The 20,823-nt window shown below is 45.8% G+C and overlaps 1 protein-coding gene across 3 annotated transcripts in view; it reads left to right on the top strand.

Moving 5' to 3' along the window:
* Positions 1-20,823, top strand: part of ASS1 (argininosuccinate synthase 1) — a 215,048-nt gene that overhangs the window by 82,738 nt on the left and 111,487 nt on the right. For all 3 annotated transcript variants that reach the window (XM_063936716.1, XM_063936715.1, XM_063936717.1), the window contains exons 6-9: positions 3,333-3,389; positions 4,867-4,941; positions 12,942-13,012; positions 13,155-13,185. In XM_063936716.1, the coding sequence (XP_063792786.1) occupies positions 3,333-3,389; positions 4,867-4,941; positions 12,942-13,012; positions 13,155-13,185 (234 nt within the window). The remainder of the gene's footprint in view (positions 1-3,332; positions 3,390-4,866; positions 4,942-12,941; positions 13,013-13,154; positions 13,186-20,823) is intronic.

Raw genomic sequence — 20,823 nt, 5'->3', positions numbered from 1 at the left:
CAGAGTTGTATGCTATGTCGTCGTTCGACGCAACGGAACGATTATCTGTAGACCTCACATGTGATGAGATCGCAATGCGTCTGCGTCAAGATGCCACTATGAGTGTCCTCACAATGAGGATGCCATTGTAAATTGATTGAAGGGAAGTGAACGTTTAGAGATGTTAACGGGGTGTGGTTGCAAAAACGCAGGCACGTTATGGCCGTTTTCGGGGCATGTATATGCTGTCAGCTGCAAGCCCTTCATAGAGAAACATGGTGGCTGCCTCGCCAATGCCGTGTCCAGTCTGCGTAGCCATAGGGCTACCCTTACACCCAATGTTCCTTGTTCTTGCATATGTAGACGCAATTGTGAATGAGTTGCAATATCTCTGGTGGGCGTCGCTTTTCATTTCTGGGAGGCAGCTTCTCTTAGTTACGAAGCTGAGAAAATTGCAATTACATAAGCGTCCATCTTTGAATCGTCCATCTCTGATTCTGTGTGGCCCTGTAACCGTTCTCAGAAACACATCATGAACAGAGCGAATCGTCCGCTCCCGTATACCTCCATGAAGGGGAGTATGCAGGGTGCAGCGCAGGACCAGTCTGCAATTTTGCCCAGGTGGAAAATTGTACCTTAAGGGGTTTTGAATCGGATGCAAAGTGCTGGCATATGCGGAAGTCCATGGCTGAGGCACAGTTTGCAGAGAACTACAAGAAGCTTTCAATTTTGGACTTGCTTCTGAGCGACAAACAGGCCCTAAAGTGGCATTTAATTCAACCTCTTAACGAAGAGTATGACACCATAGAATGACATCAGATGCTGCAGGCTTACAACATTACTGTGATTGAGCTGGTGACTACAGATAATTTCAGCACTGCCATACAGGGACAGTTCCTCAGAGAGAGTCCTACACTGCCACTAGACTAGGTCTGCACTGTGGTGCTATCTCCTCACACACAACCATACAGGGACAGTTCCTCAGAGAGGGTCCTACACTGCCACTAGACTAGGTCTGCACTGTGGTGCTATCTCCTCACACACAACCATACAGGGACAGTTCCTCAGAGAGTCCTACACTGCCACTAGACTAGGTCTGCACTGTGGTGCTATCTCCTCACACACAACCATACAGGGACAGTTCCTCAGAGAGAGTCCTACACTGCCACTAGACTAGGTCTGCACTGTGGTGCTATCTCCTCACACACAACCATACAGGGACAGTTCCTCAGAGAGTCCTACACTGCCACTAGACTAGGTCTGCACTGTGGTGCTATCTCCTCACACACAACCATACAGGGACAGTTCCTCAGAGAGAGTCCTACACTACCACTAGACTAGGTCTGCACTGTGGTGCTATCTCCTCACACACAACCATACAGGGACAGTTCCTCAGAGAGTCCTACACTGCCACTAGACTAGGTCTGCACTCTGGTGCTATCTCCTCACACACAACCATACAGGGACAGTTCCTCAGAGAGAGTCTTACACTGCCACTAGACTAGGTCTGCACTGTGGTGCTATCTCCTCACACACAACCATACAGGGACAGTTCCTCAGAGAGAGTCCTACACTACCACTAGACTAGGTCTGCACTGTGGTGCTATCTCCTCACACACAACCATACAGGGACAGTTCCTCAGAGAGAGTCCTACACTGCCACTAGACTAGGTCTGCACTGTGGTGCTATCTCCTCACACACAACCATACAGGGACAGTTCCTCAGAGAGAGTCCTACACTACCACTAGACTAGGTCTGCACTGTGGTGCTATCTCCTCACACACAACCATACAGGGACAGTTCCTCAGAGAGTCCTACACTGCCACTAGACTAGGTCTGCACTCTTCTCACACACAACCATACCAACCTCTCTGACAGGCACTTCAAATGTACAATGTCAATTTTGTGACTGTGTAAATATGTATCACATAATTGAGGGTGCCATCCAGAGTAATAGTCTTTGGTATTGCCATTGATTTTATATTTAAAATGTTTTTATTTTTAAACATTTATTTTGTTGCATTTGTGTCAGCTTACTGCATAAGTTTATAAAACACTGAGATTGGGAGGTCTATTTACTAAGCACTGGATGGAGATAAAATGGACAGTGATAAAGTACCAGCCAATCAGCTCCCGTCTGTCATTTTTCAAACCCAGCCTGTGACATGGCAGTTAGACACTGATTGGCTGGTACTTTATCTACGTCCGTTTTATCTCCATCCAAGGCTTAGTAAATAGACTTGAGTCCTAAATGCATAAGGGATTTTGAAGACTTACAGTTATTTAAAATTGTCGATAACTCAGAAACAGTGTCGGACCGGGGCATGTAGGGCCCACCGGGGGAATGCAGTGGTAGGGGCCTATGTTAGGGGTGTGGCCAGTCTGCTGAGGGGGTGTGGCCTGCCACCTCATTGGTTTGACTAACTATTAGAGAGTGCAACGTCTGGGCCCCTTCATAAATATATACAGTAAATTCAGCTGCTGCATGCATGATAATGTACCAGATTAATAACAGCAATGCACTGTAGAAAATACACCATAGTCCAGTATAAGGTAACATATGTATAATTCAAGTGCACAGTCTGGAACCTAATACTTAGAGCAGGAGGTGGGCCCCCAGGTAGTAGGGCCCACCAGTGGTTTCCCCTGTACCCCTGTGGGCCAGTCCAAGCCTGCTTAGAAATAATTTAACTAAAATGTATCATTATTTCAGCTGTCTGTGGAAAGAAAGCTTCCCTTCCCTCTGTATCCTTGGATCAATTTATTAGCCTTAATTATAAATTATGATTGATTGTTATGCATTTATTGTCTGTAGAGAAGACAAAACAAGCATCCACTGCATATTGTGAATACACTGCCATACTAGTGTTCAGCCACTAGTGGGAGACAGTGACCATATTTCAGTTATTTTCCCTATTTTGTTTCTTTAATCTAGTTATCAAAATAAAACTACAATGAACTAATATGAGCTTAAATGGCGTGTGTTTCCCCATTTGTCTATAGGTATAAACCCTCTGCAGTCCCTAAGAACAATATTTTATGTTAATGTGTTATGAACATGTTACAGACAAGAGACCTTTAGATAAATATATTTTAAGTAGATAATTGGCCTACAGTATTTTGACCAAGAATGGCTTAAACGGATTCTATGCAGCCTTGTGTACCCCTTATGTATGCATAGTGTTCCCAGGATGTCGTGTACTACTGAGCAGTGAGTGCATTCTTGGTACTGATGGCCACAATGTATAATAGTACAATCTCTGAAACAATATAACACAGATGTTGGTTTGTGAGTTGCGTGATGTCTCTGTGTCTGCCATCTGCTCACCTCCTCTCTCTCCCTTTCTTGCAGGGCAATGATCAGATTCGTTTTGAGCTGACCTGTTATTCTCTGTACCCAGAGGTCAAGGTAAATATCAAATAACCAAACATCCACGCGTCAGTCATCACAAGCGCAATTCACTACTGGTTACAAACACTGTTTGTTTTATCATAGATATGACCCACACGTCATCAATACAGTAAAACAAAACTGAAACACAATATTTTTTCTTTTCTTTTAATTTACTTTAGTACCAACGATTACCATCTTCTTATATCAGGTGATAACAGTTGGTAACGGTTATTAGCTGCTGTGAATGGGCATCTTTATACCAGGCTACTAGGATAGGATGGCATCACTGTCTACACAACACGGGCCTTGTGTGCAATATACAGTTGTATATCAAATAAATTACGGCACAGTGTCAATTTGATTAATTGTCAAAAATAGTTATTGAATTTGTTGATATTTTTTAATAGAACGATTACTATGCCTATTCCAAAAAGCAAACACAATAAAAATAGGATAACACTAACCAGGGCTTCTGTAATAATATGGGGGCAGATGTATTAACCTGGAGAAGGCATAAGGAAGTGATAAACCAGTAATAAGTGCAAGGTGATAAATGCACCAGCCAATCAGAGCCTAACTGTTAATTTACATATTGGAGCTGATTGGCTGGTGCGCTTATCACCTTACACTTAGCACTGGTTTATCACTTCCTTATGCCTTCTCCAGGTTAATACATCTGGTGTGTTGTGCACAAGTTTGTGGTAAACCCATAGCAATCCATTAAATGTTACTAGAAACATGTGGGGCCAATGCCATATGTAATAGGCTGCGAGATGCAGGCTGTCCGGGAATTTCTGTGGTTCTGCCTGTATTTTTAAAGTGGCAATCGTTTACAAGGCAAAACTAGGGCAGATTTGCCTTGTAAATTATTTCTACTTTAAAAATACAGGCAGACTCGCAGAGATTCCCTCTCAGCTTGCATCTCGCAGGCTATTACGTACTGCCTGACAGGAGTCGTCTGTTGGCTATGGATTGTAGTAAGTTATTGAACGAGTGCCACTGTGTTTTGTGTGTACTATACAAGTCATACTTATGGTCACACAACTTCTAAGAGGCTGACACATTATAGTTGTTACAACTACAGTAGACTGTTTTCCTCGTCCTAGACATACAAGAATATTATATATTCTACATAAATAAGGGGTCAGGTATAATGCATTGCGAGACAGCTGGAGCTCCGAGATTCCCGCTGATCTCGGACGATTTTAAAAACGTACAAGTTCAGCCGGAATTTCAGAGTTCCGGCTGTCTCGCATTACATTGCATCCGGCCCATTATGTTTAAGTGTCACTCCTGATTATAGAATTTTTTTGAATTTTATAACTTTGATAATTGTGAATATTTTGAAGATGTCTTGGTTTAGCATGTTTCACTTGATCCTCCCTTGCCCCCGAAATGTACTTTGCTGCATGTCTTTGGCTAGATCTCTGTGGCTGAATTCATAGTTTCAATATAGCTTCCTTCTAATCGACCGTCTCTTATCTTGCTGCAGATCATTGCACCTTGGAGAATGCCAGAATTTTACAACCGTTTCAGAGGGCGCAGTGATCTAATGGAGTATGCCAAGGTACCGTCGTGGTATTCAAGTACTAAGTATATCTCTTTATTTAGTACAGTGGTCTCTGATAACATCTCACACTACATATCAGCTTTGCAGGTTGCCGTGATCTGCTTTGTAATACATAGGCTGATTGATGGCAGATACAAACCAGTGTAATCTTAGCTTCCTAATGAGAGCATCAGTCTAAAAATATTTCTTTATTGACTGTGTTTAAGACTAGATGATGAGTTAGGGGCGTTTGTGTGAAAGTAGACTCTAATTTATCTCATGATTCCAACACTGAAATGCCCACAGTAGACCACTGATGTTAAAAACACGTTTACACCCAAATATCTATTTCCATTCATGAAATAATGAGGAGACGGAGCTTTAGCCCAAAAGAGAGAACAATGATTGATGGGTTTATATAAAGAAGTTGCGCTATGGCTGACGTTTCACTCTTCTAGGAAGACTGCTGCTATGATTTTTAACCAAACCCATGTGTATTAATAGGACAATGTTTAAAGGGGTAGTGAACCTCAAATATAATATGGCCATTGAATGACACAGCAGGGAGCCACGGATAGGGGAGTTGCGCTGGTAACCCACTGTGAATTCAATTGGCAATTTGGTCATTTTTGAGAACGCAATCACCAGGCAATTGGGTCCAAAGCTGTTCTATATATTAAGCAAATTGTCAGTAGACCGCTTAGACATTTATATACAATCTCTGGCTGACTGTAGTCCAGGGAAGTCATTGTAATCCTGTTGTTGGGCCACGAAACTGTCATCTGGACTGACACCTGTGTAGTTTTACAGGAAGGGGGAGGGGGGGGCACGTTTCTTGTTCTCATCGATTTGAGTACATTCAATTCTATTTGTTCTCTCCAGATGATAACGTGAAAACTTGTGTATTTTTCAACGTGACTTCTTCAAACTTGGATATACTGAGGCTGTGTAGAGGGAACTTGCTCCTCAACGTTCCTGACTCGGGAAATTCTTACGGGTCACATCTAAACCACGCCATAATCTGCTCATTTATTGTTACACTACTCTCCTTTCTAGACAGACCCCTGAACATTAGGACTGTATCGTGAAGGTTTCACGCAGCTCCTTATGTGTCCGCAAATCGAGAATTTTAACAAAGTGCACGTGCGCAGTAGGTAATTTACGTGTTCGTTTCTTAGATGTATCTTGGGTGGATCTTTCTGTCTGTGAAATGGGACCTTCTGGGCAGCAACTTGGTCGGCAGTGTTGCAGACACACGCGATATCTATGTCATGGGCCTGTGGCCAGAGTTCCGCGCTACTCTGAAAAGTGCTCTCTAATACTCGTAATGACAGTTTCGGCAGGGGCTGGGTAACAGTGGGCGTTGCTGCTTCCCACTTGAAGCCGTACAGAACTTCACATTAGCATAAGGTAGTAACGGATCCGGCTGCCACGTCCTTCCACACTTACATCCACTTTGCCTATTTATCACTCTCACTGGTGTATATATATAAAATGTGGGGATTATGGGGCAGATGTATTAACCTGGAAAAGGCATAAGGAAGTGATAAACCAGTGATAAGGACAAGGTGATAAACGCACCAGCCAATCGGCTCCAATATGTAAATGAACAGTTAGGAGCTGATTGGCTGGTGCGTTTATCACCTTGCACTTATCACTGTCATGGGGATGCTATTTCGGGAAGGTGGTAGCTGAAGCGGAGCCCCTCACTCACTCCTCATACCTGTTCCCACAGCGCTGAATGCAGGTTCCACGGCTGATCGGGGCTGTGTGTGTGTGGGATTCCTATTAGCTTGTGTGTATGTGACAGATTTGCCCTCTGGCACACCCTGAGCTGGTGATTATTACCTATTCAGAATAAACAAAGGGTGGCATTAATTGACTAACAAGCTCTTGAAAACTAATGAGAGCCCCAGAGCACTGTAGGCAGCAGAGCATGAAGCGTTCCCTGAGCTTACAGGACATTGTCCCATATGACACACGGTCCCATCTGGGACTCAATGCTCAAATCTAATATAGTAACATCACTGAAAAGTGAAACCTCCGATTCATATGTCCTATGCAGCTTTTGTCCACGATGGCCCGTTACAAAATAAAAAATAATTTGCTTTTATCTGATCTTTAGGGACCTCCACCCCGACATTGTATCCATACCTCCAACGCCCCCTCCCCACCATCACCCCCTTGTGTTCCCTATGATGATATCTTCTGTTCCCTACTATGATCTCTCCTCCCTTCCATTACTTTTTTTTTTTTTTCTCCCCAAAGAGAACATTTTCATCTTGGAGAGTTAAAGGGACTTTCTGTAAATGAGAATGGGGCTTAAACAGATTGGTATCAGTGAAAGCCTTGTGCTGATATAGTCCCTTCTCCCTCCCTCACCTATGTCCCCTGCCCTCCTCCTCTTTCCTAAATAATTGGTGCCATTTAGAAAGGAGATAAAACTCAACTGTCCCATCGCCCCCTGAGGCTGCAGATTTATCAGGGCTCTGTCCACAGATAAGTAAAAGGCTCTCAGTTAACTCCGGGCCTGGCTATTTATTAACTGGACGGTAACATTAACCAGGATTCGCACAGGCTTCCTCTCCTTTCACTGTCTGTCGTGGCATTCCGTGCGGCTGCCCGCTCCCATTCAAAGAGAGGCAATTCATGGGGGGCAAAGAGAAAAGATGCTAATTGGAATTTGTTATAGGCAGGTTATAAAAAGATGGTCAATTGGCGCATTAGCTATGATGGTACATTCTCTTAATTGGCAGTATAGGGTATAACCGTATTGTACATAGTGGTATATTATATTACAGGGCAGTACATGGTATAACAGCTTTATACATAGTGGAAAGTTTTATATTACAGGGCAGTATATGGTATAACCGCTTTATACATAGTGGAAAGTTATATTACAGGGCAGTATATGGTATAACGGAATTGTACATAATGGTACGTTATATTACAGGGCAGTATAGGGTATAATGGCATTATACATAGTGGTACATTATATTACAGGGCAGTATAGGGTATAACGACATTGTACGCAGTGGTACATTATATTACAGGGCAGTATAGGGTATAACGGCGTTGTACATAGTGGTACATTATATTACAGGGCAGTATAGGGTATAATGGCATTATACATAGTGGTACATTATATTACAGGGCAGTATAGGGTATAACGGCGTTGTACATAGTGGTACATTATATTACAGGGCAGTATAGGGTATAATGGCATTGTACATAGTGGTACATTATATTATAGAGCAGTATATGGTATAACGGCATTGTACATAGTGGTACATTATATTACAGGGCAGTACAGAATATAACGGAATTGTACATAGTGGTACATAATATAACAGGGCAGTATAGGGTATAATGGCATTGTACATAGTGGTACATTATATTACAGGGCAGTATAGGGTATAATGGCATTGTACATAGTGGTACATTATATTATAGAGCAGTATATGGTATAACGGCATTGTACATAGTGGTACATTATATTACAGCGCAGTATAGGGTATAATGGCATTATACATAGTGGTACATTATATTACAGGGCAGTATAGGGTATAATGGCATTATACATAGTGGTACATTATATTACAGAGCAGTACAGGGTATAACGGAATTGTACATAGTGGTACATTATATTACAGGGCAGTATAGGGTATAATGGCATTGTACATAGTGGTACATTATATTATAGGGCAGTATATGGTATAACGGCATTGTACATAGTGGTACATTCTATAACAGGGCAGTAAAGGGCATGTACATGGTGCTAAATACCTGTAAGATTATTTTATATCAGACCTTGTTCATAGGCGCATTCTGATATTTGGAAATGACGACTTTCCTGAGCTAGAACGCATCCTAAATCAAATAAATCCTCGAATACGTCAGACCAGAAGGAATAACTATAATGCAGAGAAATTCAGACTTTTATTTTTGGAGTTCCATCCCAAATATTTGGATTCCGCACCCCTCTGCTATATGCTTGTACCATTTACCCAGTGAGCCCCGGGACACACACATGCAGAGCGTCTAGCTGCTGACAAGAGCGTTCTGCAGTGCATTATAATGAAGGACAAGTCAATATAACAATGAAGTGTCTTCTGGCTTGTGACATCTTCATTATTTCAGCTGCGGGCATTCTTCAAATATACTGGACAGCTCATAAGTGTGAATGCTTCTACAGAGACCTCTCTGCTAAACATTAGCCAGAAGCCTTTCTTCAAATGTGGGTGGCATCGGAGAAGAGAAAGCTTTGGGAGTGTACGTAGGGGGCCTTTGGCTCTTTGTTTTGTTCATCAAGGCGACATTGCTTACCCTTCACTGCCTAGCCCAATGAGGGGGACACATCCTGCAGACCACCTAAGGGGGGCCCACCTAGATCCCAGTTGGGAACTGCTTCTTCGTATGATGAGTTTGTTAACATATTAGCAACATCACTGAGACAGAAGCAATTCCCAGTTATTCTAAGTAGTACAAGAGCACCTGGGGATAGGGATGGGGATGGCGGATGTGCCTGCTCCCTATGCAGTATGTGAAGGGAGGAATACATTTTATCAGCGATGTTATGTGAAGTGTAATGGTTTTGTCCTGGACTTGTGATTAAATTCACAGACGGACCTTGGTGGTGTTTATAATGCATAGAATCCATTGACCATTCTGTGCTCGCTGGCTTGTGCTCACAGAACAACCCTCTTTCCATGCATATGCTGCTGTGTGTACGCACTTTATTCGCCTTTTGCATATACTATCTGCGTGTCTGTGTGTATAACGGCACTGAAGTGTTCAGAAGTCAGTGTGCACCAGTGAGCTAATGTAAGTCCAGGGCCTGCAACAGAAATCTCGGGGCCCGGTACAAGTGTCCCCTCGTCGCCGGACCTGTGCAAGTCTGAGGTTTCACAGCAAAATGCTGCACCAAGTCACAATAAGTAGCAAGGCCCTCTCTGTGAGTTCTGCAGAATATGCTGCAGTTTCCTCCAGCTAGCATCCAGTAGGGTATGTTGGGGTAGGTTCCGGTATGAATGGTCGACCATGTTATGGTCGACAGTCATTAGGTCGACCACTATTGGTCGACATTGACATAGTCGACATGGACACATGGTCGACACATGAAAATGGTCGACACGTGAAAGGTCGACACATGAAAAGGTCGACATTAGTTTTTTTACTTTTTTTGGTGTCGTTTTTTTGCGTAAAGTGACTGGGAACCCCAATTAGTGCACCGCGTCCCCTCGCATGGCTCGCTTCGCTTCGCTCGCCATGCTTCGGGCATGGTGCCTTCGCTCCGCTGCCGCTTCGCTCGGCACAGATTACCATTCCAATCGTAGTCCATGTGGATTGTAAAGTATGGAAAAGTTCCCCAAAAGAAAAAAAAGTAAAAAAACTCATGTCGACCTTTTCATGTGTCGACCATTTGCACGTGTCGACCATGTGTCCATGTCGACCATGTCAATGTCGACCAATAGTGGTCGACCATAACACGGTCGACCATGTCAACGGATACCGTTGGGGTACGGGGTGCCCCTGGCAAAGTGAAGGACTTGCTCAGCTGCAATGTGATGTTACAAAGATATACGTGCTGCACTTTTGGGCCACAACATCATGGAGGCTCCATGACTAAGCCCAGGGACAGGTTCTCAGGCCTAGAGGCAAGGCTGTGGTAATTTTGCAGAGCGTTGCTCTGTGTCAGGCAGCCATGTGCCTCCCAGTGGGTTACGTTTGTGCACAGCAGAGCCGGGAGGCATTTCCCCCCATCAGCTGATGCTCCTGGCGAGTGCCATCCTGGCCAAATGGTAGTAATGGCCCTGCCAACACCGCAAGAGGTGCATAATATTTTTCAAGTAAGTGGAGCTCTAACTGTAAGGACGATATGTACTTACTATATTATCTTACTTGTATTATTAAGCTCCTAACCATTTACTGTATGGTATAAAACTAACTTCCTCACCAAACGCACTACGTCCACCTCTCCTCTCTTACTAGACCTTCACTGGCTCCCCTTCCCTTTCAGAATCCATTTCAAGCTTCTCACACTTGCTTACAAAGCCCTCACCCACTCCTCTCCCATCTACATTTCTGACCTTATCTCCCCTTATACTCCCACCCGTCCTCTTCGCTCTGCTAATGCACACCAACTCTCCTGCCTACGGATTACTTCCTCCCACTCCTACCTCCAAGATTTTTCATGTGCTGCACCACTTCTTTGGAATTCCCTACCTCTCCTCCTCAGACTCTCCACCTCTCTACAAAACTTCAAACGGGCTCTCAAGACCCACTTCTTCACCAAACGCAGCCAAATCTCATCCTAAACCTCTGTTCCACGCTCTCTATGTACCCCATCTGTCTCACCCCTGTCTGTCTACCCCTCCCCTTTAGAATGTAAGCTCTCACGAGCAGGGCTCTCTTCCCTCATGTGCTTATCCTTTTCTTACTTTAATAATATTCAACTGCACCAAATCCAGCAGTCTTCTGCCACCTGATACTTATTCCAGTGTCATCTGCTGATGTAGCTATGTTTATTTACCCTGTACTTGTCCTATATTGTCAACTGTAAGTTGCTGTTTTCCTGTTTGATTATTTGTTTATGAACTCTGTAATTGGGCGCTGAGGAACCCTTGTGGCGCCATATAAATAAAGGATAATAATAATAATAATAATACTCCTCCCTTACACACACTATGATAACACTGCTCTGTGCTCTTTCTGGATTGTGTTTGTTCCCATAATTTAACATGGGATTGTTGGTTAGTGTGTTATTGTTTGGCTCATTAGGCCGGGTATGGATCATTAGGTCAACCCTAATTAGGTCAACCCCATATGTTCGACATGGAGAGTAAACACAGTCAAAAGGTCGACAGGGTCATTAATTAGGTAAAAGGTAGACAATGGAAAAGGTCGACACAAAAAAAGGTCAACACAAATTTTTTTTTTTCCTCTTATGAGTCGTTTTGCCTTCAAACCACAGAGAACCTCGGTTAGCGTACCACGTCCTCGGTTAGTGTACTCGCTTCACCCGTAATGCTGCGAGCAAGGTGCCTCGCTCGGCTTCCACCGCGCTCGGCACAGGTTGCTATTCCCAGTCTTTATCAACGTGGATGGTAAAGTATGAAAAAGTTGAAAATATTAGTCTGTCGACCATACACGTGTCGACCATTCTTATGCTGACCATTTGCACCTGTCGACCATAAGAAATGTCAACCTCTTACATGTCGATCTTTTGACCATGTTGACCTTTTAATGGGCGACCTATTGACTGTCTACCCTTTTTTACTGTCTACCTTTAGATCGGATACCGTTAAAGCCACACAGCATAATATATGCACAATATGCACAATTCACTTCATAACTACATTTTAATAATGTTCCAGGCACTCTTCTAGGACCTAGCCCCAGTATCAGGTGTATTGTCACTAGGCCCGAGTACAAATTGCCATATGGACAAAGGGATTGCACCAATATTAGTAACTCAGGCATACGGACACAAATCATTTAATCTCGTCTGCTCCAACATTTCTGAATCGTCCTTTTATGTCAAGATATTTGAATCACTGTGTAATTGGGAACTAATGGCTGAGACACCTCTCCCTGAGGAACTAGGTCAGGTTTCCTGGACTGTAGACACCAAACTTCCAAAAATAGATTTGTCACCTCACAGTGCTAACATTTCAAATTGGGCTTTGTAGGGACAAGCCTACCGTTACATACTGTATATTCATCCATTGCTTCAAAGCAGCAGCGCCACCTTCAGGCTGCATAGATGATGACTGCACAGGTATGTGATTCAGCTGATGCAGCATAATTACATTCTAGAACCATTAATTACAGCATCCTTGTAACAGTATTGACGTTTAAGACCCATTTATTATGTGATCTTCACATTCCATTATTAATGTTATTGTCTCACACACATATATTCTAACTGTCCACCACTGTAACTTATACTGCTTTCCCTCTTCTAGATAACAGCCATTAGCTATCTCATCAGGGGGAACTTTTTTTTCTATTTTCAGAAACATGGAATCCCTATACCGGTCACCCCCAAGAGCCCCTGGAGTATGGATGAGAACATCATGCATATTAGGTAACGGCATCAGTTTGGGATAATAGGAACATATTTAAAAAAAAAAACCTCAGTGCTGAGCAGGGTTTGAGAATTAAAAGGGATTGTTAGTAATACAGAAATACAATAGCTGATTTGCTAATTTCTATTGTGTTATTTTCAGCTATGAAGGTGGAATCCTGGAAAACCCAAAGGTGAGTGTCAATCACAGACAGACCTAAATACTGTAACTTGCCGCTGGTTCCTCCAAGCTGAATGCTCTAGAAATGAGTTATTCTGGTGATCACTTCATCCTGGAAGGCTGCAATGATAATCTGCTGTTCAGTGCAGACTTTCACAGGGGATGTTAGCTAACCAGTTGTTTTTTTTGTGTGTTTTCCCAAACTATAATTTCCAGTCTGCTTTCCTTAGTGGGGGCAGCTGCTGTTTACGCTCATCAAAGTCTATGTGACCTGAAACTGAGGAAGTCACAAACTACCCTTTATCTTCTACCTTATACATATACTGCCGCCTAGTCTAGGTGCTTCCTGATATTTGCATTGTGCTACAGCTTCAGCCGTTCTGGCGAGGGTTGGGTATGTGTTATGGGGGCCGGGATCCCGGCAGTCAGCGAGCAGGGCCGGCTCCAGGCCTACTAGCACCCTGAGCGAGAAAATTTAAAAGTGCCCCCCCCCCTCCCCCATGCGCGCGCCGAAGGCGCGCGCTCCTGAAAAAGTGGGTGTGGCCTCCTGAAAAAGTGGGCGTGGTCTCGCCCCCCAGCAGTGCCAGCTACACATGACATGCCCTCCGGCAGTGCCAGCTACACGTGACATGACTCCCAGCAGTGCCAGCTACACATGATAGTGTTCACTTTTTAGGGCAGGTTGCTGATCACAGGGAGGGCACATTTTTAAGTTAGGTGGGCAAAATGATGTACATATTGTAATGCTTGTTGTACCCATTTCCACACGCTAAAGCATGGACAGTGCGCGCCGAAGGCGCGCAGCAAAAATTTAGGGGAGTTACTTCGTGGGGAAGGTGCGTAGCCACATTATAGTGGCAATTCACATTACACCACACAGTAGTGCAGCTAATACACATTGCACCAGGTAGAACCTCCTATAAGAGCACGTTAGACACATTGCGCCAGGTAGAGCACTGAGACACACTGCCCAGCCACAGACGCCTAGCGGGAACACTACATGATATGCCCCCCAGCAGTGCCAGCTACACATGACATGCCCCCCAGCAGTGGCAGCTACACGTGACATGCCCCCCATCAGTGCCAGCTACATAAATGGCCACACAGTTCCAGATGGATAAATGCCCCCACAGCGCAGATATGCCCCCACAGTGCCAGATACATTAATGCCCTCACAGTGCAAGATATGCCCCCACAGTGCAAGAAATGCCCCCACAGTGCAAGAAATGCCCCCACGGTGCCAGATACATAAATGCCCCCACGGTGCCAGATACATAATTGCCCCCACGGTGCCAGATACATAATTGCCCCCACGGTGCCAGATACATAAATGCCCCCACGGTGCCAGATACATAAATGCCCCCACGGTGCCAGATACATAAATGCCCCCACGGTGCCAGATACATAAATGCCCCCACGGTGCCAGATACATAAATGCCCCCACAGTGCCTGATACATAAATGCCCCCACAGTGCCTGATAAATGCCCCCACAGTGCCAGATAAATGCCCCCACAGTGCCAGATAAATGCCCCCACAGTGCCAGATAAATGCCCCCACAGTGCCAGATAAATGCCCCCACAGTGCCAGATAAATGCCCCCACAGTGCCAGATAAATGCCCCCACAGTGCCAGATAAATGCCCCCACAGTGCCAGATAAATGCCCCCACAGTGCCAGATAAATGCCCCCACAGTGCCAGATATGCCACCCACAGAGCCAGATATGCCCCCACAGTGCCAGATATGCCCCCCACAGTGCCAGATATGCCACCCACAGTGCCAGATATGCCACCCACAGTGCCAGATATGCCACCCACAGTGCCAGATATGCCACCCACAGTGCCAGATATGCCACCCACAGTGCCAGATATGCCCCCACAGTGCCAGATATGCCCCCACAGTGCCAGATATGCCCCCCACAGTGCCAGATATGCCCCCCACAGAGCCAGATATGCCCCCACAGTGCCAGATATGCCCCCCACAGTGCCAGATATGCCACCCACAGTGCCAGATATGCCACCCACAGTGCCAGATATGCCACCCACAGTGCCAGATATGCCACCCACAGTGCCAGATATGCCCCCACAGTGCCAGATATGCCCCCACAGTGCCAGATATGCCCCCACAGTGCCAGATATGCCACCCACAGTGCCAGATATGCCCCCCACAGTGCCAGATATGCCACCCACAGTGCCAGATATGCCACCCACAGTGCCAGATATGCCACCCACAGTGCCAGATATGCCACCCACAGTGCCAGATATGCCCCCACAGAGCCAGATATGCCCCCACAGTGCCAGATATGCCCCCACAGTGCCAGAAATGCCCCCCACAGTGCCAGATATGCCCCCCACAGTGCCAGATATGCCACCCACAGAGCCAGATATGCCCCCACAGTGCCAGATATGCCCGCACAGTGCCAGAAATGCCCCCCACAGTGCCAGATATGCCACCCACAGTGCCAGATATGCCCCCAGGCCACAGAACCAGATATGCCCCCACAGAGCCAGATATGCAATGCCCCCCACAGTGCCAGAAATGCCCCCCCCATAGCCAGAAATGCCCCCACAGTGCGGATCCCCCCAATACCTGCGGCGCTGCTGGGGAGGAGTACTGCTGCTGTCCGCCTGTCCGAGTGTGCTGGCGAGCGGGCGGGAGTGCTGGCGGGCGGGCGGGCGGCCGGCCGGCGAGTCAGAGTGAGCCTGGGTCCGGGTGGCCACTTGTGTGCACTATGGCGCCGGCGTCTGACGTCAGACACCGGCGCCGCGCAGCGCGCATAGCGCACAGTGCACACGGGCCAATGCTGCACACACAGGGCCGGCTCCAGCATCGAATATGGCGGCGCCAGCGCGCGGCGCCCATTAAGGGTGGCGCCCTGTGCGGCCGCTCTATTCGAACATGCCTAGAGCCGGCCCTGTCAGCGAGTGTGTCGTGGATACCCACGAGTGGGAATAATCCCTTTAAGTCGGCATGCCGACTGTCTAAATTGTCAGTGTTCGGGATGCAGGGGGAGGTATTGTGACCGTCTGTCACATAACTGCATCCCTCTGGAAACACTTTTACTGCAATATTTCTGTTTCTGTAAATGCTGGTATTGAGTTATGGTTTATTTGGGGGCGCTTAGAGCCCTGCTGTTCAGAGACGTGACATAGTGCCGGGTTTACAGGTACGCGCAGGTACAAATGACATTATTTGTCACTTGTAGCATTCTGGGCTGAGTTACTTAATTGTTAATAGAAAAAACATCTTTAATCATAATTCCCAGTAACGGAACTCTGGACCTGTTCACTGCGGCCGTTTGGAGGAAGAGATTAACATGTCATTTGCAACACATGGGGCCAGAATCAGAGGCGGACGCAGCGGCCGATGTTGTTTTAATCACAGAACAAATTTGTACGCAGGGAGAGGCAATTTCGGTGGGTGTTCCCAGGAGGTAATCTGGGGCGAGGGGGTACATGGCTGGTCCGATATGGGCGTGTCGCTGCCAGAGACTAACGTCCTGGTCTGCCATGTTCAGAAGCAGAGACGGCCCTAACCAATATGATGCCCTAGGCAAGATTTTGGCTGGTGCCCCCTAGCACCGCCGCTAGTTCTGCAGGAAATGCCTGGCATGAGTCAGCTGGCAGCTCTGCTAACGTCAGGCGTCTTTTGTTTATGAAAATGCATCTTATTTGCATTACTATGTGGCTAGGACGCACAAGCAGCTTCTGCTGATTAAAATGATATGCAGCATGCCTATATTCTGTGTGCGACTGCGGCTGTATCTGCATATGAAATGCTACGTTACAGTGATTTCCATGAATACACTGAAACATAGCATTTCGTATGCAGATACAGCCGCAGTCACACACAGAATATAGGCATGCCGCATATCATTTTAATCAGCAGAAGCTGCTGGTGCCCCTAAGCATACCAAATGCCCTAGGCATTTGCCTAGTTTGCCTATGCCTAAGGCCGGCTCTGTTCAGAAGGACAAACTGCACCTATTTTGGGCTGGTGCACTGCCCGATGTATGACCGATGGGGCGTATTTCTGTGCACAGTGGCGTTTTAGTGCCACAGACAGCAGGAAGTCCATTGGATGTGACATTAGCATAAAGATTAGGGGTCTATTCATGAAGCAGTGAAAAGTGTGGAGAAGTGAGCCTGTGGAGAAGCAGTGAAAAGTGTGGAGAAGTGAGCCTGTGGAGAAGTGAGCCTGTGAAGAAGCCGTGAAAAGTGAGGAGAAGTGAGCCCGTGGAGAAGTGAGCCTGTGGAAAAGCAGTGAAAAGTGTGGAGAAGTAGCCTGTGGAGAAGTTAACCAATCAGCCCTGAAGTAACATTTATAATTTGCTTTCTATACTATTGTACGGAGCAGCTGATTGGTTGCCATAGCTCACTTCACTCTTTTCACTGCTTAGTACATCTCCCCCTTAGTTGCACTGCACACTAATGGCCTGATTCATGTTTGAATGGAATTGCACAGCCGCAAGAAAGACCATCGGTCGTGATTCGCAATGTTTACAGACACTGGCCAGCCTGTGTAAGCTGAAGCTTACTCAGACTGGTCGTAGGATCCAGACACCGGGGTCCAGGAAGTCTGTGTCCGACGACACATACCCTGGACCCGGCATGCCTTCAAAACGCTCCACATGCGCAGACCCCCAAACATTGTATTTGTACGCAGACCATTGGGTCAGTCATTGCTGAAATAGTGTCCAACTCTGAATCAGGCCCTCGGTTGGGATGGGAATTATCATGACAGATTTATACCTATGGTATTTCCAGTTGGTGAAATAAAAAGTGGGAAAAAACAGGATAGTAGCATAATATGCGCCTGCAATGATATTAGTTAACTGCAGTAACAAAGTACCCAAAATATGTCACTAATATACCTGTGGTGGTGTGTTTCCTTGTTATGGGGTGATATTTTTACCAGTTTTAAAAGCCTATAGGCTTGTATACAGATACATAGGGCAGGGGCGTTTTAAGAGAGGAGGAGGCCCGTGTTCAGCCTCCTCCGTCAGGACCCCTCCTCTCTGCCCGGAGCGCTGTAGAGTTTGAGCACTAGAGGGCTCAGACTCTACTACGCATGCGCAGATCTCCAGGAAAATGGCGTGGCGGCCATTTTCCCTGAGATTTCTCTACTGCGCATGCGTAGAACTCCGTGAAAATGGTCGCTGGGCCATTTTCACTGTGTTCTAGCGGCACTACGGATGCCGGCGCTGGACTTCGGAGGGGTGAGTATTTTAAAAATGGGTACAGTGTGTGCGGTGAGGGCCCCCTCTGGACTCAGGGGCCCATGTGCACTTCACACACTGCACCCATTATAGAAACGCCAGTGTCATCGGGGTATATATACTAAGGTGTGAGTTTTTTTAGAAATGGAGATGTTGTCTATAGCAACCATTCAGATTCCACTTAACATTTATCTAACTGCTTCTAGAAGATAATATATAGAATCTGATTGGTTGTTATGAGCAACATTTCCACTTCTAAAAAAACTCACACCTTCGTAAATATACCCCATAGTTGGAGGTGACAAAGTCGAGGAATTCTTAGCGAATATGTCCTAAACTGGGCGCTGCCCAAGCTAAAAGTGTGATTTTTTTATTCTTAGTTTCTTAGAACTTTAGTTAATTTTCATTTGACTTTAAATGGTAATACTACAATTGTCTTTTCCCTATGCAGCCTGTTAGTGACATTGCAAGTTGTTGTTAAATGCTCCTTTTTAAACTGTATTAGGTGGAGATCTATATTCTGTTCTGGAGAGCTTACACTCTACAATGAATCACTCACTGAAATGTAGTAAAAGATGCCATCCCCCTCCCGGGTGAGCATGATATTGTCTTCATGCTCTGCCAGTCACTGAGAGGTAAACGAGCTGTCAGCACTAATTACGCTATCAGTCAGGATGAATGAGCCTGGAGGGAAGGGGAAGAGTGGCGGAGGTGAGGTCTGCAGTAGCTGGGGAAGACGCCACTTTGTTCCAATATTTTGATAAACATTTGTCTTTGATAAATCTGTCAACCCCAGTGGCTAGGCTGTTTAACCCTGGGATCCAGGCAAACTTTTTTTTTTTTTTTTTAAAGACCAAAGCGAGTGCTACTTTGTGGCTTGTTGTGTTCTGCTAATTTACTTGAGTGGCGATGACAAGGTGGACAGAATGTTTTACTTGATAGTGCATTGTGTACACAAAAGCCAAGGAAAAATCATCTAATCTCTAATTGGCAAGCTACACACAAGCCTATATATGCACTGTTGCCGAATTTTAGTTCCCAAGGAACTAGTGGCATCACTAAGGTATGAGGCATTTTGTGGTCTATTTACTATTATAGCCTTCATTTCATCCATGAGTTTAGTTTTTGATTGTGAAAAAACCTCAAAACACTTATTGCTTGCATTTACAACAGAATATATAATATGCCAACGCAATACTGGTCCTGGAAGGTACAGGTAGCCCATGAATGGAAGAGCAGGAAACCCTCCAAGATATCATTTGCTGTCAATTCTACGTTCATGGTACCATCGTCCACCGCATCATCACACCTCTGTGCTTGGCAATTGGACCTCGGAGTGGTCCCAACAGCCCTCCGCTTAAACAACCTCAGAGACCGCTAAACAGGTGCTATAAGGAAGCCTTTGGCTGGGTACAGGCTGACACGACTTGACGGCTAACTCGCAGCCGTGCCGACAGAGGGCCAATCCAGACAAGCATACACATGTACCGAAAAGTAATCTGATATATGATCCATTGGGTGCTACCACATTAGCTCACACTAGTACAGTTCAAAAAGTATGGTACACACTAAAATCTGTGGCATATATATCGGGTGTTGTACGGTATGCCGGCGCTCGGGCTCCCGACGCCCAGCATACCGGCGCCGGGAGCCTGACCGCCGGCATACCGACAGCGTGGCGAGCGCAAAGGAGCCCCTTGCGGGCTCGCTGCACTCGCCATGCTGCGGGCACGGTGGCGCGCTACGCGTGCCACACTATTTTGTTCTCCCTCCAGGGGGGTCGTGGACCCCCACGAGGGAGAATAGTTGTCGGTATGCCGGGTGTCGGGATTCCGGTGCCGGTATACTGTGCGCCGGGATCCCGACATTCGGCATACAGAAGACCACCCATATATATCAATAGCTGGAATACTCACAGCACTGAGGTCATGGCTTCGATTCCCACCATGGCCCTAACTGTGCGGAGTTTGTATATTCTCCCCGTACTTGCATGGGTTTCCTCTGTGTACTCCGGTTTCCTCCCACAATCTACAAAAATATACTTGTAGGTTAATTGGCTTAAAACAAAAATTAACCCTAGCGTGAATGTGTGTGCGTGTACATGTGGTATGGAATATAGATTGTAAGCTCCACTGGGGCAGGGACTGATGTGAATGGGCAAAATATTCTCTGTAAAAGCACTGCAGAATGTGTGCGCTACATAAATAACTGGTACTAATAATAATAATCATCATAATAATACCCAGGGGTTGCTATGAATGAATAGCCATGGTTTTAATCTGAGAAGTGCAGTTCTTGCAGCATTAGCAGATTGTTACATTCTGTTGCTGCTGGAGACTCCATGGCGCTCAGGGCTGCAGTTTGTACAGCATTGGCAGACTGGCGGGTTTGTCTTGCAGCTGGGGACTCCATGGCCCTGGATGCAGCAGTTTGTG

This window comes from Pseudophryne corroboree, chromosome 8 (assembly GCF_028390025.1).
Source record: "Pseudophryne corroboree isolate aPseCor3 chromosome 8, aPseCor3.hap2, whole genome shotgun sequence".
NCBI classification, from domain to species: Eukaryota; Metazoa; Chordata; class Amphibia; order Anura; family Myobatrachidae; genus Pseudophryne; species Pseudophryne corroboree.
This window is presented reverse-complemented; position numbering and strand designations above follow the sequence as displayed.